This window comes from Pollachius pollachius (genome assembly GCF_949987615.1).
Source record: "Pollachius pollachius genome assembly, chromosome: 14".
Taxonomy (NCBI): domain Eukaryota; kingdom Metazoa; phylum Chordata; class Actinopteri; order Gadiformes; family Gadidae; genus Pollachius; species Pollachius pollachius.
The window spans coordinates 479,226-497,439 of NC_136947.1; the positions used below are offsets into that span (position 1 = coordinate 479,226).

At 45.4% G+C, this 18,214-nt stretch overlaps 2 protein-coding genes across 2 annotated transcripts in view; both read right to left on the reverse strand.

The window, feature by feature from the left end:
• Positions 1-4,799, reverse strand: part of LOC307086455 (uncharacterized protein) — a gene marked incomplete at its 5' end in the record, with an annotated part of 34,040 nt that extends 29,241 nt beyond the window's left edge. Inside the window, 9 exons of the mRNA XM_079751675.1 lie at positions 160-333; positions 1,071-1,296; positions 1,816-1,886; positions 1,962-2,056; positions 2,479-2,641; positions 2,919-3,059; positions 3,170-3,289; positions 3,390-3,526; positions 4,718-4,799. Coding sequence (XP_079607801.1) covers positions 160-333; positions 1,071-1,296; positions 1,816-1,886; positions 1,962-2,056; positions 2,479-2,641; positions 2,919-3,059; positions 3,170-3,289; positions 3,390-3,526; positions 4,718-4,799 — 1,209 coding nt within the window. The remainder of the gene's footprint in view (positions 1-159; positions 334-1,070; positions 1,297-1,815; positions 1,887-1,961; positions 2,057-2,478; positions 2,642-2,918; positions 3,060-3,169; positions 3,290-3,389; positions 3,527-4,717) is intronic.
• A 6,378-nt stretch (positions 4,800-11,177) lies between these two features.
• The window catches only part of LOC307086248 (potassium voltage-gated channel subfamily B member 2-like), a gene marked incomplete at its 3' end in the record, with an annotated part of 16,075 nt that continues 9,038 nt past the window's right edge, over positions 11,178-18,214 (reverse strand). The window contains exon 3 of the mRNA XM_079751392.1: positions 11,178-13,097. Within this exon, the coding sequence (XP_079607518.1) occupies positions 11,178-13,097 (1,920 nt within the window). The remainder of the gene's footprint in view (positions 13,098-18,214) is intronic.

Below are 18,214 nucleotides of genomic sequence, written 5' to 3' on the forward strand. Positions count from 1 at the left end.
TATATTTAATCATGCATTTATGTATTTAATTATTTAATCTATTTATAAATGTCTGTCCTTATTTATTTGCAGATATGTCCTTTTCGGTCCTCTATAGCTAACAGCTCAGTATGTGCAAATTAAATCAAATACAATGAGAAAAAACCGAACAAAGCTCACCGGCACAGTGGCCTCCATTTTGACCTTCTTGGCGACCTGAATCTTCCCGTCAATGTAGATGGGAGTGACGGCGCCCAAGAGCTGTTCTTCCACCTTCACCCCGTCCAGGTAGCAGGTGACGCGTCCAGACCGAACCAACACCTTCAGCTGATGCCAATCAGTGTCAAACAACCTCTGGGGGAAAACAATCACGGCATCTTGGTGAGAATAGTTGGGATATATCGTTTCTAGATGTGTTTTCCTTGTCACCTTTTTTCAAGGAAGACATCCTGAAATGTGTATCGAAAGGATGCTTGACAACTCATGAATAGGTTTCAAAGTAGATATGCTATATCTCCCAGAAATCCATCTGGGAGAGGGAAACCGAAGGTGTAATTATGCAGGCAGTTTCCCCCCTCATTCTGGGGCTACAGGGCTGCTGTTTACAGGCAGCTCTCCTGTAAACGCCCCTTCATCCGTTTTCAATAAGCAATCAGTTATGTTGCATCCATAAATCAATGATCCTGCTCAATCAATGGGTGGCTGAGATACCATATCAACCAATAAGAAGTTATGCATGCAATAGCCTCAGTTTAACTGAGAGAGGGATTCATCTCATGCAAACCAATGCCCAAGTGGGGTTGGGGTTTGGTTCCAAATAGATAAAACAGGACGGGATATTTGGAAGTAATCTTGTTAAAGCCGCAGTAGGTACGATTTAAAAAGAAAACATATATTTTAAATTTTCCTACAAAACCTTTGTTAACGTGGACACACTGACACACTGACTTGTGAGAGAGTTTCCTTGACCAGCGCAGCAGAGATAAACCATTATCGAGCGTCACAGTGAGGCCCAACAGACCCCTGGCAGCCAATCCACTTTGTGCACGCGATCCAGGGCTAGCATAGCTTGACATTAGCATCAGAGCTACCTGTATGCCTTTGCTGTTGAAGACGATGCTCTGCTCCTTTTTGCTGAGGCTGGTGGTGGTGAAGACCACAGACCTGGAGACGCCGTTCAGCGTCACGGCCGTCTGGACCTGCCCGTCCTGGGACAGGACGCGCAGCAGGTCCAGCTTCATCTTGTGGGACGGGCTCCTCAGACGCAGCGTGGCAACGAACACGTAGGCCCGGGGCAGGCCCTCGGGGAGTACGGACCTGGACACACGCACGCACGGGCACGCACGCACGCACGCACGCACGCACACACACACACACACACACACACACACACACACACACACACACACACAAACAAACGTTATGACATCCTCCACCCCATTATCGATACGGGGCCTCTTTAAAAGTCAAAGGGACAGTGTGTACCATCGGGCTCCGCCCAGTTACAAGGCGGCAGACTTTCAGAATATAAACAGTGTTCTGATGTGAACAGTAGAGCTCGGCTGGCTGGGTGGCGTCAGTGGGACGGTTACTGGGAAGGTCGATTTGATGGATTCTTTCATTCAACGGTTTATTATTTATATTTGTAGGATGCATCAGTTCTAAGATGTATATTATTGAAATCACTATCAATCAACATTGGCTACAGATATGTCCAGGTCATTTTAAGACATGAGCTAGTTGAAAAATTACACAATTCTATTTTAAAGCATCTTTTGATGCTTAAAATCTGGTGTTTACAGGTTAATTGTGACTTATTTTCTATCTTAGCCCCACCTTGTCATGTCAGTGAAGTCCAGTTTGGTGTTGAGCAGATAGGCAGCTTGAAACATGATGGATCCCTGCACCTGTAAGGGTCAGGGTTAGGGTCAGGACCTCATGATGACCTATACCTGCTGGGATAACAGAGAGTTCTACTTCACCTTCTTGGCCTTCAGGTCAATCTTCATCCTAGAGAGAAGATCGAAGCCTCTGAATGGGGCCGAGGAATCGGTCGTCTCTACGGGGCACACCGATTCTGAAGAGGGGGGGAGAAGGCCTGGGTTAGTGGGGGGCAGCTGAAGGGAATGTGAAGTCAATGCATCCTTCATTAAAAGCTGCTGCAGGATCTTCCCTTGGGAGCTATTGCTGGAGTCTCATGATTTAGAAATGCCATATTAATCTATCAGCTTTAAGTGAGTGAAATTCCCGGTTAGAATGTCCAGGTTGACTGCAGCTAACTCTGTATGAGACTGCTTCCATTCCATCGCTTCTGGCTCATTTCTGACAAATCAGAGCATCTCTATCCTGATTGGTCGGTATTCAACCATTTACTGTTGCGTGCGCTTGTCGAAGCTATTACTCAAAATGTCCTCTGTATAAGTGAGTAAGTATATACTTTATTCATCCTCTTGGGGAAATTCAGGAATATCTCAGGATATCTGATCCTAATTTACTCACCTTCACACAGTTTTTGTTCCAGTTTATCTCTGATGTTGGCGATGGCTGCATAGTTCTCCGCATACAGGACGTAGGTAGATGCCGGCTTATTAGCGATGGACTCCAGCTCAGAGCTGTCAATCTCACTACCGACTCCCACAGCAAACAGAATAATGTTCTGAGCCTGGAGAAGAGGATGACATACAGAGATGGAGACTAAGGACCGGTAAGTAGGTGGGTACAGCAGGGTCTGCAGCATGCTAACAAACGCTAGAACTCGGCATGTTTACAATTTCGATTTCTTAAAGGTCAAATCGAACCAAAAAAAACAGATTACGGAAACCACCTGGGAATACAAAAGTGTAGTTGCAGGTTACTCTTGCAGACCGTTACAAACACCACAGACGCTTCTCTTAATAGAAACGGCTGCCCACGTAGACACATGTTGGATGACCCCTGACCTTTGCCTCCAGAGCGGCGTCCACGACGTCGTCCTGACTCCGCCCGTCTGTCAACACCACAGCGATGCGGTTCCTGGCGGTCCGCGTTCGGTTGGATGAGGCAAACACATGCTGGGTTGCGAACTTTATGGCCCGCCCAGTCTAGAGGTAAATCAGGTCATTCGTTATCTAGTGCTAATGTTACAGTAAAGGTTGACCTATCGCTAAATCTAGAGATGATGCGTAAGATTTAAAGAGCATCTCTACAACACCTTTGTACTTCCTCCCAGGTAGCCAATGTCCCCGATCGCAGCCACCAGCTCCTGATTGGACAGGTGCTTGCCCAATGGGATTTCAAGGCGGGGCGTGTCACTGTACTGCACCAGTCCCACCTGACCACACAATAGGAATAACATACGGTTAATACGAGACTACACCAGACTAGGGTGGAAGGAACAGGTGACGGTAGGCGTGGCGATGGTGTAATCTAACCTGTGTGTGGTGGGAGCTGATGTCAAAGCTGTTGGTGATGTTGACGAGCCACCGTTTAGCGAGCTGGAAGTCTCCCAGTACCAGACTGGAGGAGCCGTCGACGATGTAGACCAGGTCGTTGGCAGTAGTACTGCAGCCTGAGACGGATCAGGGATGGAACAGAGTGTGTGTGTGTGTGTGTGTGTGTGTGTGTGTGTGTGTGTGTGTGTGTGTGTGTGTGTGTGTGTGATTGAGTTAGAGAATTGGCACACAAAGAGAAAGGGCATGAATGAAAGACAGGTTGACGATTTGCTCATCCTAAAGAGAACACATGTTATATAATACACATAAATGCACATTACAACTATGTATGAGATGAACACAATGATAATCCAGTGCAAGTGCAAAACATGTGATAATAAGACTCATATTAGATGTAAACAATGCAATATATAAAAAAGAAGAAGAATTGACCCAATGTCCACCATCATGTTATGTGTTTTCACATTAACACATAATGGCCATAATACATTGAGTGAAGAGATTTTTTTAATACTTATGTTCACCTCTCATGATGGGAGATGATGACATTGCTCAAAGTAAAACCGCAGCTACAAAATACAGAAGTATCTAAGAAACTCTGTGTTTCTTAGATACGGTTACACACAGGTCAACTCTGTGACCTGTGTGTAACCGATTCAAGGTGTTATTCAGAAAGATGCATGATATGTGTGCAAGATACATTTGAAATATCTGCAAAGATATGTAAAGGAATTGGTCATTTTTAGTACTGCCCTCATGGCTGACTCAATAACACATCCTAAAATATCCAGAATCCAATTATCCAGAAGGGGAGAGTATCTAACTAACGAGTTAGGATTATATAAACTATTAACATTATTATGTAATTCTATTAATACTGAAGGCTAATTTAAACAAATTGAAAACGTATTGACCTGCTGCCCATCTTGGTCACCCCTCTAGCGATTTGTAAATTCAAGGGACCAACCTGGGAAACTAAATAATAAATAAGGTGTGTGTAACATCCACACATTGTCAAACAATTACTTTATTCCCTCGTAGTTAAACGTATCAAACCCAAAACCATTTGAATCCAGACATTTTTGGGGCACATAGACAAACCAACAGCAACCCGATCCCACACTCAGCTGACCGTTTCACACCTACAGGTTTGCACGGGCCGACATTACGGACCAAATATTATGTCATGCAGCTTCTGTCGTGGTGATCCTTTATGATCACCAGGACGGATCAAGGGACCTTCATATCCTCAGATCCTCCATGAAGAGACAGGTTAGACGGAGAGATCAGTGGATGGGTAATCTTACCAGCTCGGGTGTCCACGTGTAGCTGTGCACTCAGAAGAGGCAACAGGGTCCATGCAAGAAAGCAGCTCAGTAGCATCCACATCTTCATGTTTGCCTTTGGCAACCTCTGTTTTCCTCTCAGTTTCCTTTTTCTAAATCTCCTAAAAGTGTGTCTAGAATGTGTCCCTCAAAGCCACATGTTCTGAAAACGTCCCTCCTAAGTAACAGAAAGTGGTGTTTTCGAACAACACGAAGGCTAACTTTGCCACCCAAAATAGACCCTAGGAGAGAAGGCTTTTTTTTCTTTACTGTCCGAGAACCTTAATCATAACTACATTTACCGACCACTCTCTCGCAAAACCTTCGCCACCGTCGAGTCCACTGTGACAACCCAGCGCCCAGAACTATTCTCCTCCAAATCTCATGCAGCGATGTTCATGTCCCTCTAAAACGTGTTCCTTAAAAATAACACACTGCCTCACCCCTACTCTATCTTGTTAGTTATTTTCCACTGCTCGAGATATTGCTCATCAATGGTCTTCCCTAGAAACAATTAAACCCAGTTTAAACTATTCCATTGATTTGGTGATAAGCTTAAGCTACCCGGGTGTTCTGGCCGCGGGCTGTTCAGCAGGACCAGAGCGGCGGGGCAGTTCACAGGAGTTCAGAAGCACTAATGTTAGTGTTAGGCAGGACTTTTATAGCACTGAGAGGGAGGGGTGGGCAGATGAAGGGAGGAAAAGAGAGGAGAGAGAGAGAGAGGGATGGAGAGAGGGCGAGAGCGAGAGGGAGAGAGTCAGGGAGATGTGGAAGACACAATAACTTTTAATTTGAATGATTGAAGGGAGATGTGGGGGAGAATTGCAGGGTGTCAAGAATTGAATAATGATGATTGAGGGGGGGGCGGCAGTTAATCAATAATCAGGGAAAAGTAAAGATAGGAAGGGAGGGAAGAGGGAGGGAGCGCAAAGATGAACACAACGAAGGGAACCAAAAAAAGACAGAGAGAGACAAACAGAGGAAGAGAGAGTGAGACAGACCAACAGACAGACAGAGAAAGAGAGAGCGAGAGAGAGAAAGGGAGAGAGACAGAGCAGCAGAGAGCAGAGAGAAAGAGAGACAGACAGAGAGAGAGAGATAGAGAGAGGGAGAGAGAGAGCGAGGGAGAGAGGGAGGGTTTTGGTGGAGCATGATTACAGGGCACCGTGGTTAGAATGGTTCCACCCCGCTCTGAAGCCAGGCCCTGGCACCTGTGTGTGCATAGACGTGTGTGTGGGTGTGTGAGTGTGTGTGCAGCTGTCTGTGTGTGTGTGTGTGTGTGTGTGTGTGTGTGTGTGTGTGTGTGTGTGTGTGTGTGTGTGTGTGCGTGCGTGCGTGCGTGTGTGTGTGTGTGTGTGTGTGTCCACAACCGAGCATCAGAAGGCCTGTTCAGCATGACATTCTTGGTTGAAGTTTGGCTCTGAGGACAAGGGACTGAATCAGAAGTGTTCCCAAACCAAAACACAACACCTCCATCATATACTGCATAATGTTTGGGTGTGTATACAATAGATGTAATACACTTACATCTTTGTCAATAATGTGTTTAATAAAATAACATTCACATTTATATGTGACACCACACCCTGATGATGCTTGAACTACTGCACTTTGAGGGTTGTTTGAATGGAAAGCGATTAAATGGCTTTCTAATTCATTAAGGCTACACTATAAGACTTTGATGTACTGTAAATTTACAGTAATCTACTCTATTTTGGTTTTACAATAAAATGCTGTGAAAAAACATGCATTGTGGGAGACTCAATGATCGATCAAGCATTTCATCGATCGATGTGTACATTTACAGCCATATACTGCAAATAACAGAGCCTGGGAAAATAACGTTTGCCTCAAATGGTGCCTATTTTATTAAACTCATATGGCGAGATAAGGTTTAGCTAATATTTAATATATAATTAGGTGAGTGCTGCAAGCAGCCCTTAACTATTGTTATTCTTAGGCTTTATTCTTTCTTTCTTTCTTTCTTTCTTTCTTTCTTTCTTTCTTTCTTTCTTATTCTCTACACATGTTGGGACCCAACCACCTCCAAAATGTTTCACCTAGAGATTAAAATGTTCATATTAGCTTTTAAAAATATTCTACTTTTAAAATATTGTGGCGACTGTGGGCCTGGACACTGGTTCAGAGTGCCTGAAAGGATCCTGGGAGGGTTCGGACTAATATTAGTCTGACCTTCTGGCGTCTTCCTGGGCCCTTTGTGGTGGGGATCTTAGGTGGGTTGCAGTAATTAGGGTACCCCTCGTTGGCGGGGGAGTTGGGGGTTAGGCACTTCGGGGGGTCGGATAAGGCCTGTGTTGGTTGTGTGTTCTTCTGTATGTTTAATTAAAAGGCAGCTCTTCTAAACACTCAAGTTTTGCTTGAGAAAATATACATTCTGTTCCCCCCCTCCCAGCTTGCTCTTCTAGACTGGACAGTAAAGGCTGGTGGGTTGGGACAGGGAGAAGGACCTGTAGCTGATGACCACAGGACTACAGGAATCGAACCAGGGTCACGACAAACGGCTTTGGCCTTTGTGGGGGAGAACCTTACAAGGTGTCCTACCAAGCCAACCAGACTGATTCATGCACTCCAGATTAAAGTCTGATCACTTGGTGAGCAAAGTTTTAACATGAGCATTCAGACAATGTCTCTAGTCTATCTGTCTTTCCTTGTGTGTAAGGTAACCGCAAACTATAATATGCGTATTGCTTGGATGATTGTCACAACTATTAATAAGATCTATTGATCTAAATATATTCATTCAGCTACAGGTGTTTATATTATTTCATTATAATGTCAAGCCTGGCTGGTAGACATAAGTTCAACGGAGCATTGATTGTTTTTTGATAACTGCTTACGAACCTTTCATTAGCTCTTTTCCTGATTGGCCGTTAGTTACGTAAATGTTTTCCTTTGGAGTTGTTAACACACGATTCCCTGGATGGATAAAGGATGGAACAGTCTGATGACCTGGAAACACAAAGGACAGGGCGCCATCTGCTGGATGGGCCCTGCTACTTTGACTTCATGCTGTTCCAGCAAATCAACAAGGACATCGTGGCAATCATGAACAATAAGAACACTCAAGTAATAATGTATACGCTAGATATCGCAACATATTAATCAGAAAAAAATTAATTAGCTGAACGTAACATCCCACAAACACACACACACACAGGCACACACACGCACACACACACACACACACACACACACACACACACACACACACACACACACACACACACACAAATATACACAATACACAAAGATATAGATACCAAACTCACAAACATAGACAAAAAGATAGAAAGCTCCCATGAAGACGTTTATTTGTTTTGCATAATGGTGACTGACTTCTTGGAAACCACAAAGTCCCTATAGGTCATTCACTATCAAGTTATGGTGACTTAACAACCAAAGAAGTCAACTAACGGTCATATAGTGTATTAATAACCAACATAAAGAGAAGGTATGAGGGATGGAATGTCAAAGAATAAACAGAAAAGCAGGCGTGATACATTAAGGATAGCTACTTATATATGTATATGTATAGAGATATATCTTGGTTGGTTTGACAATCTGAATATTCTACTTATTAACTGTACAAAATTAAGATATTACAACAATGACAAAAAAGGAAAAGGAATCCAGTATTGCATGTAGTCCGTGATGGCTCACTGTGTGCATTTTTGTCTCGAAAGCTGGTCACTCTGTAGGTCAGTGAGCACTAAAATCTAACCACAGGAGCAAAACCAACTGGCGTGCTGCCCTTGTAGTTCACCACGTTAGATCCCGGGGCAACAATTCTGTAGCCAACAGCAAGAGCAATTGCATATACCGTGTTTCACCAGAGATGGCGATATTGCTTCTCCTTACGGTTACTCTTTGGGAGAACCACCAACGCTGTGTTTAATTTGCCCTCAAACCAATGGCTTCCACTTCTCCAGATGTCAAAGTTCCTACCCGTAAACCTGACAAAGTGACCAAATTCGGATGTGTGTGTGTGTGTTGCTGTTGTTAACGCCCTGAACTGAACAAAAAGAAAGCAAAGCCATATTAGCTGAGCACAATTGCACTGACATGGTAAAGCTCATCTCCTCCACAGAGAAGGAATACAAAATACCATCTACCATGAGCAAAGCTGTGTTCACACAAGATTTAACTTCACTCCTTTACATGCACGCACGCACGCACACGCACACACACACACACACACACACACACACACACACACACACACACACACACACATACACACATTATACCTTTGGATGATGCAGACCATTTAGAATTATTGAGAGCTAGAGCAGGATTTTTACAAAATATATGCTTATTGCTATTATGGCTATTTTATGGTTGTAGTCTACAATATCTTACTATCTAGGTGTGGTTAAACACAGGGGACCGGATATGTTACAGAACAGATCCGGGGACATGATGTGAAGAGAAAGTGACTAATGTAAAGCTGAATGTAAGAGGTCCTGGAGAAACGTCACACGTTTCAGTTTTACAAAAATCCTGAGGGTTCGTTCAGCGCTTGCATATTCTTAACGTTTTCATTCGAACAGCAGAAACAAAAACATAATTTAAAAAGAGAACAAAGATATTATTCTTTACAGCTACAGGATCCTGCCAGATTGTACAGTTTTTCCAGCCTTCTCATAAATTATCTATTTATGAAAAGGCACACAATTTATAAAGATATTACAGCTACAGCGTTTATCATCCGTCAATGCAGAGTCCTCATAGAAAATGTGAATAATTATGAGCAACCTTTGAGCGAGGATAGGATGTAATGACTGTAAAGTACAAGTATCCTTGTATCCTTATATGAACTACTTATGGTACTTCATATGTAATGGCTCACTTTTGCCTTTCAGAGATCTTCAAATAATGAACGCAACTCATGTGCGTGCCACCAGGAATATATACATAATGATCAAACAATGACATACTGACAATGAAACTATTAAAAAAAAGGAAAAAAAGGGAATTTGCTGAATACATTTCTAGGTAGAGCACTATGAATAGGCCTCGGGTCTTTTGGTTAAAGTGCCAGAACAACACCTCCACCAGGGGGCAGTCCCACACCGCTTTGGGTCGCAGCAGCACCATTCAGACTGACCTGGGGCCACGATCTCGCCCCCCAGGCAGACAGCGACGCTGAACATGCGACCCACGCAGCAAATACCCAAGCACTCACATCGCTATGCAGACGAAAAACATAATCTAGCAAACAAACTTCAATTACTCTTCTCTAAACAAAAAGGCAATCTTAAAAAGCCAACACATATAGTATGTGAAGCCGATGGGTAGTGACCGAAATGTGGGTTTATGGGTGGATCGAGATCGGTGAATCCAGTGAGTCCTACAAGTTTGTCTTTTGTCAGGTTGTGGTTATTTTATGATTCTTATAATAATAACATTGTAAATATTTTTGGTTCCTTACCTTATTGGGTTACAAAAAAGGGCAGAGCATACACCTTTAAAACCCCAGGTTTATCTTCGCTAGCACAGATGTGACAGAGTAGAAAGTTCACCAGATCAGTTACATGAACGGCCACAATACAAAACAATTCATGAATTATTGAACAGCTAACGCAGATACTGATGTCATGACTGCGAGAGGATAAATCGGTCATTCCTACGGACTATTTCTGTACTCTGGAGTGACGGAGGGAGCAATTGGCCACATAATACGTTACCCTATCCTGTTTCAAATGCAGGATTTTTTATGTGACCTCTTCCGGATCAGTCCATCATCCGGCTTCTTTCATCCACATTTCACATAAGAATCTCAAACCAGCGGGGATGACCAAAGAATGAAGGAGGCCCCACTCAAAACGGGGCAGTTTGGACAGGAGAGCAAACGAGGGACACCTACATAACGGCCGTGTTGGAAGGCCCAGAAGAATTCATCGCATTTAGATTTTACTTTTAGAAAAATAAAATGATAGGTCGCTCACTCCACAATTCTTCCTCTGCTGTTTAAATCCAGAGCAGTATGCGTAACGATAAATTAAAACTGTATCCCGCATGGCCGCATATTATATTTACTCTATAAAAATAAAAATAAATACTGAACCACAGAAGTCAGTTGCGCTCAAGTCGTTCTGTTCAGCAGTAAGCGTGATTTCTGCCCCCTAAGCATAGTCTTAGAAGCGAAGCGGTCTCTTATCCCCGGAGAAACAGATACAGGATCAATATATACAACAGTGGCGTTTCCTTCCTGTGCAGACACACACACACACACACACACTGTTTTTTCAAGTGTTTTCAGATCTTCTTGACATGGACATGCGCTTCCCAGTCTTATTGACATCAATAAGACTGATGTCATTAGTCTTATTGACGTAAATAAGACTAATGACATCAAGTTCCCCCCCCCCTCTTCGGAGACCTTGCTTTTTCATGGCACCTGCCGCTGAACCCCCACACGTCACATGCTGGTTTCGCAGGGCTCCGTCACGGTGCCATCCAGGCTGACGTGGTTCTCCACCCTCTCGTCTCCGTCCACAAACATCTCCCCGGCCCCCGCCTCTCCGACCAGGCCGCCCGCCTCCTGGGTGCAGTTGAGCGGGCTGCCTTTAGGGGACACGGGGCTGGCGCTGGACACGGAGCCCTCCAGGTGATTCCTTCCCCAGCGGCCCAGGCCCGTGAGCGGCCCTTCGCCCTCGGAGCCCCGGGCGCCGCTCTCCCCGGCCCCCTGGAAGCCGCTCAGAGAGGCCTTGCGGGCCTCGCCCTGCAGGGGGGCGCTATGCGGGCCCTGGAACCTGGGGGGGCCGTCGTCCGGCCGGGAGGAGGAGGTGGGGGTCGTCACGGGCCTCACCACGGCGATCAGGGACGCGTCGTCTTGGGCGCCCGGCGACTGGCCCTTCTGGGAGTTCCTCTTCCGGGGCGTGCTGCTGCCCCGCACCGAGCCGCCGTGGGACCCCCCCTCCGCTGCCGCCCGTGTCATGGTGGCCACCTCCCGCGTCCCGCCGCCGTCGCCCGGCGGACGGGCGCCCGAGACGAACTCATAGAGCCCCTCCTTGATGACGGCGCCCTGGGAGCCCTCGGAGAGCCGGCGGCCGGACTCCAGAGAGGTGATCTGGCTGAGGTCCAGGGGAGGAGGGATGCGCTGTTGCCGGGCGCCCCCGCCGGGGGGCTGGCTCGCTCTCTCCCCCAGGGGCGACTCCCTGAGCCCCCCGGGGCCGAGCTCACTGATGGGCATCTCCCGGACCTGGAGGTGGCGCCCCGACGCCGAGGCCACCACCTTCATCTCCATCTGCTCGTCCCCGCCCCGGCCGGCGGTCATCTTGTTGTAGGTGTCCTCAAGCCCCTGAGCGCTCAGGGTCTGGGGGTTGGCCCTGAACGGAGACGGCTTCAGGCGCTCGGGGGACCCCAGCTGCCCCACCTCTTTGTACCTGTTGGGCTGGGAGCGCGCGGGGCTGACGGCGTCGGCGTTGGAGTAGTGTTTGTGGTAGCTCCAGCGGCTGGGCGACAGGTGGTTGTCCACGGGACACTTGCCCTCCTGCGGCTCCCCCTTCTCCACCAGCACGTCGGTGAGCTCCATGCTGCGGGTGAAGGCGTCCTTCATGTTCATGGACACGATGCTGCCGTTCCTCTTGGCGCGCTCCAGCGCCTCCCGCCTCTTGATGGCCTTCTCCTGCCGCTTCTGCTCGCGGTAGAACTCGGAGAAGTTGTTGACGATGATGGGGATGGGCAGAGCGATCACCAGCACGCCGGCGATGCAGCACAGCCCGCCCACGATCTTCCCCAGCAGCGTCTGCGGGTAGATGTCGCCGTAGCCCACGGTGGTCATGGTGATGGTGGCCCACCAGAAGGAGGCGGGGATGCTGGTGAACTTGGTGGCGTCCTCGTCCTTCTCGGCGAAGAACACCAGGCTGGAGAAGATCATGATGCCCATGGCCAGGAACAGGATGAGCAGGCCCAGCTCGTTGTAGCTCCTCCTCAGCGTGAAGCCCAGCGACTGCAGGCCCGTGGAGTGGCGGGCCAGCTTCAGGATCCTCAGGATTCTCATGATCCGGAAGATCTGCACCACGCGGCGCACGTTCTGGAACTGCAGCACGCTCTTGTTGGACTCGGTGAGGAACAGCGTGACGTAGTAGGGCAGGATGGCCAGCAGGTCGATGACGTTCAGCGGCGCCTTGATGAAGTCCCACTTGTTGGGCGCCGACAGCAGGCGCAGTAGGTACTCCATGGTGAACCAGGCGATGCACACCGCCTCCACGTGGGCAAGGCTGGGGTTGTCGTTGAAGTGGCCGAACTCGTCCACCACCTGCAGCTCCGGCAGGGTGTTGAGGGACAGGGAGATGGTGGACATGATGATGAACAGGATGGAGATCAAGGCCAGGAGCTGGAAGACAGACCACACCAACGCTGGTGGTTGTTATCATGGCTTACATTGTTTGTTTTTTTACAGTTTTCTCAAAAGTAAGGTGATGGACGATTCAGTAGAACTGCAAGCTAACATGGATAGAAAATAGTAAGAGTAAGAGTATTATTCTGATATTTTATGAGATAAATCGGACAATATGTACAATGATAGTAGTGCTACATGGTTTAAAGATGGACACATGGGAAAATCCTTTATAACTGTTTGTCTAATTATTATTGTCGTATGATGTTTACAGAGAAATGTGTAAATAAGGGTTTAATCCAACACTAACTGTATTTGCGCATTTTCTTTTGTCACAACAACTCAACTGCCTCCATCATTCCGTATGGACCAGACCATTTGCGTATAGGGCAGCTTCGACCAACGGATGAAGCTGATATTGCTCAAAGGCGACGTCGTCGTAGGACAACCACAGGTGTCACTTGTGATACTAATTACGTAGAATTCCTTCAATCTACCCGGGAAGCAGACTTATGTTCACCAGCTTAGTCCACTACACGTGTCTTGCTACATGAAAAGAGCAGCCCCAGTGTTGAGTGACACCTGTGTTTGACCTATCAGGACAGGGTAAATTGATGAGCTGCCCTTCCTTTCCCTAATGAACCACGGTTTTTCCGTGGGCAATTTTACATTTTTCCACGAGGGTGCGCTGAAAGTAGCAGATTATTGCTTGATTCTTCCTGCTGGGGGAGGAAAGAATGAGTAACCACTTCTAACCTCCCTCTATCCGTCCTATAAGTAGCAACACAATCCTATTACAATTATCCCAACATGTCCTACCAAGTGCCACCGGGAGAAACTACTCATTGGCTGCAGAGGCTTAACAACCAGAGTGACCTGCACTCACACTCCTGTCCCAACAGGGCCTACGGCCCAGTGCGTTACAGGGAGGAAACAACACACATTCCATCCAAGATGACTGCAATTCCAGATCAATTTTAATTATATGTATTTCTGTAGTTATTATCCTTTCTATTAAAGTGCTGCACAGCTAACAAAGTTGATTAATCACAATTAAAAGTAAAATACCTTCCTGAGTTTAATACTAAACTAAACACAATTCAGACAAATAATGACTCTATTTTCTCAATGTCCATGGACTTGATTTCAAAATGTAACAAGTATGCTTATCAGTCTAAACCATTGTGATTCATCTCAATGAAAACTTTGAGTTTGCTTCAGCTAAACATGGCATGCGTAGGGTGGCACGCAGGTGGAAGTCACCTTTGTGGCAGCAGAGGTCACGAGGGGGTGCTGCCAGAAGACACAATAAGCCTCCAGACATATGCTCTGCTGACGCTGCTGCACACGCAAACGCTCCTGCTGAGGAGCCCCAGGGGGGCGGAGTCTGGGGTGAGGCCGTATCTTACTGACATGGGCACATGCACTACAATTCGATCGCCTTTATGTGGTTATTTGATCATATCGCTGAGGTTTGAAAGTCCTTGTTTATGATAAATAACAGCTAATAGCTTTGAAGGATTCGCAAACTATATTGGATCAATGTCTGTGTTAGGCCTATACAATCTGAAATGGAGTTTTCTAGCTGAATAGAAACCAATGGCACGATCACAATAAATTGTTCTATGAACCTAAACGACCTAATTATAGCTTTAAGCTTCACTGTTTACCTGCAGCTTAGCGGACTATAAGGCACATTAACGTGTGGCCTGCACGCCACGTGAGACTTATTGCACTATTTGGGTTTTCTCCTACTAGAATAAATACAATAAAAGTAACATTCTGAATGACATATTCAAGATAGGGGTAAAGAAACCTGGGCCCCAAGATTAACCAAAGACTCAAATCAAACTAAATAAACTAAATGCAAATACAAGGATTGTCACATTATTGGTCATGGAAGAAGTCATGAAATTGTTATTTCAATAGACTCTTTACTGCTTTTATTGTTATGATTGACTTTAAATTTGCCTACTAGATTCAGATTTGAACTCACAATTATCTTTGTATCCTTGAATGTGCTATAGTTTGGGGAGACTTCCATGAAATCATATACTCCATAGCCACAGTCATAGCAAGTATGAAAAGGGATTTAGCAATAAAATATTGAACAAGACATCATTTTTAAACCAAGCTAATCATGCTTAAGGCTATATCTGATATGGAAATCAGGGATTCAAAATATATATCACTGTTTCTAAATTTAAATTACAACCTCAACCGAACACAAGACTATTCACATTTGTTTGGGGAGAATCTGCTGATTATACTCCCATGTTGCATTGCTGCTTGACTGCATGACTTTACTGTACTGCTCAACTTCTGCCCATATATGGGCTGGCTGTGAAGAACACAATTAAGGTAATGCACAGGTAGCCAGTAGGTAAGAATGAAATGCATTACATAGAGTGAGGAAAGCTAAAGAATAGGCTCACTAAATGGTTCTGTAGAAAAAGTGATGTCATATTCAGTTTTAACATCAAATAAACTTTTTACTCTTTCTTTGACATTTTATGATGACTTATGATGGTTGACACCTCTTGTGACACTTAAGAGTGTAAACAATGAACTCACTGTTGAGAATTTAGATTCTGATTCTGATTTGATCAAACCAAACCTATGTTCAATTGAAGTACAGTTTAAGATAGATTTCTATAAAAGCCCTAATTTAACCTATCCTCTAAAGACTGATGATAATAAAATAGAATCGCAGTAAAAAAGCATATGGTATCTCCATGTATTGAACTGCGACCAGGGAGTATTCATGAATAGTGTACAACAAGCTTCTTTCAATCTCCTCACTGAAAGCGTGAGCAGGCTTCCTGCAACTGTTTGACACTATCACCCTTTAAGGGCAAACAAATAGCACCTCCTTCTGGAAACCATTAAAGAGAATAAATATTCTGGAAAAAAATACAATATACCCAAGGTGTGTGTGTGTGTGTGTGTGTGCGTATGTGTATGCGTAGGTGTGTGTGTGTGTGCGTATGTGTGTGTATGCGTAGGTGTGTGTGTGTGTGTGTGTGTGCGTATGTGTATGCGTAGGTGTGTGTGTAAGAGAAAGTAGCACTGTAACGCACAGACGGTGTCTTAATGGCTTAATGAAGGCCCTGTGCTGTGCCCTTGAAGTCCCCGTGCCAGATTAAAGCTCCCTGGAACACCCAAGCTGCTTTAGACGCCTGCGCTGAGTTTGGCATTAGAAAAGTTGATCAAAACTACGACCCAAAGACACGCATGCTGTGTTATTGAGATAACCTCCTCACTTGCACCAATTCGGATCTGATCTGATTTTTTTCTTTTCCGCAATGCAACGTTTCAAAATTCTAAATAATACGTTTTAATTACTGTGTGCGTTGTCCTAATATGTCTATAGAATTAGATAGATCAATCGTTGTAGGAGTACTACCGCAAAGATCCAGCTACAGAAAAGATAAAGATCTGTTTGCAAAAATAAAATATAAAGATCTGTATAAATAATTTTGGAAGACAGTTGGTGCCAAATTATTTGTGACTCATGCAGAAGTAACTGAGAATGTCTTATAAGCAACGTCATACAGAACTTGACAGCCTTAAATATGTGGTCACCGCCACTTCCCTTGGCCCACACCTAACTGGACTGTTCCGTCTTTGACTCGGCTCAAAGCTAACTCGTCGACCATTAAGTTAACGACGTTAGCCAAACCTGCTACAGTGACTGTTCCAGTGAACGCAGCTACTACAGTTTCCTTGTTTGTCTAAAAGTCAATGTCTGTAAGACACATCAATGGAACAGGACTAAGCAGTCGAGCTAAGTGGGTATCATTTGCAGTCATCGACTTGACGTGAAGAACACACACATGGACTCCTCAGTCCGCAAAGCGGTCTTGCTGACAGAGAAATTGTGTGTTTTATTAGAGAGTAGTTGGACCGTGCCAAAGGCTCCATTAAGTAAGAGCGGGCTGAGGGAGCATCTTTATGCCAACGCCAGTTACTCCTCTATAGGTTTGGATTTTAAAGATTGCTAAGCTAGCACTGTCTGTGTGTTTTCATCAGTACCACCAGAGATGGCACGTCTTTGGAGTGACATTTGGGGATATGGCTAAATGGACATAAGAAAATGAGGAAACAAGGAAAGACAGAGATGAGAAAGAAAGAATGAGGAAAGAATGAAAGAAAGAAGGAAATAATGAATGAATGAAAGAAAGAAGGAAGAATGAATGCAAGAGGGAAAGAAGGCAAGACAGAAATCGAGAAAGGTATTAACCAGGCAATAACATCCAACAGGGTGGAAGGAGGCAGAAAAGGGGCTAACGGGAGGGAAGGAGGCAGAAAAGGGGCTAACAGGAGGGAAGGAGGCAGAGAAGGGGCTAATAGGAGGGAAGGAGGAGGAAGCCAGGAAAGGAGCAGCCAGCTTAATCAGACTCAGCAGGAAATATGAGCCTGTCTTGATCGATAGCTGGAGGTATTTCTGGAAGTAGGAGACACAGGATCTTTCAGATCGCCTGGGTTTCCGAGGAGTTCACATCGGACATGGATAGGGGGAAATGCTTTATTCATCAGATTGCGAAGTCAGGACTTCTTGGGTCTCTGGTTGCTGGTCGGTTTTTCTCTCTTTACCAAACGGAAGCAGTGTTCCAATATATTTCAAATCAAATGATCCTACAGAAATATAATTCTACCTGTGTCTGTTTAACCGCAGATATTGGAAAGCTCTGACTACTGTTCCCATCCACCATCCATCCAGCCATCATCCATGATCAATCCATCACCCATCCATTAATCATCCATCACCCATGCATTAATCATCCATCCATCCACCATTCCAGTCCACTCTGGGTTAACTATGAGTAATTTGTATGTAAGATGACTAGCGGTTATCAACTTGTCATGTTTTGAGAGAGATGTCTTCTCCATCCAAACAGGCGGGAGAGAGGAAGACAGCCGTTGTCTACTGGATGTAGGATGGAGGTGGAGGGGTACCTCACATCCAGTCTAAATAAGAGAGAGACAGGTTGTCTTCTGGACCGATGCTCTGGCTGAAGCATCGTCAAGTCTGGTGCCCGGCTCAGAAGAGACCGGTTGCAATATTAAGCAAAGTGCATATTGGTCAGAAACACTGCCGTCCTGTGCCTACG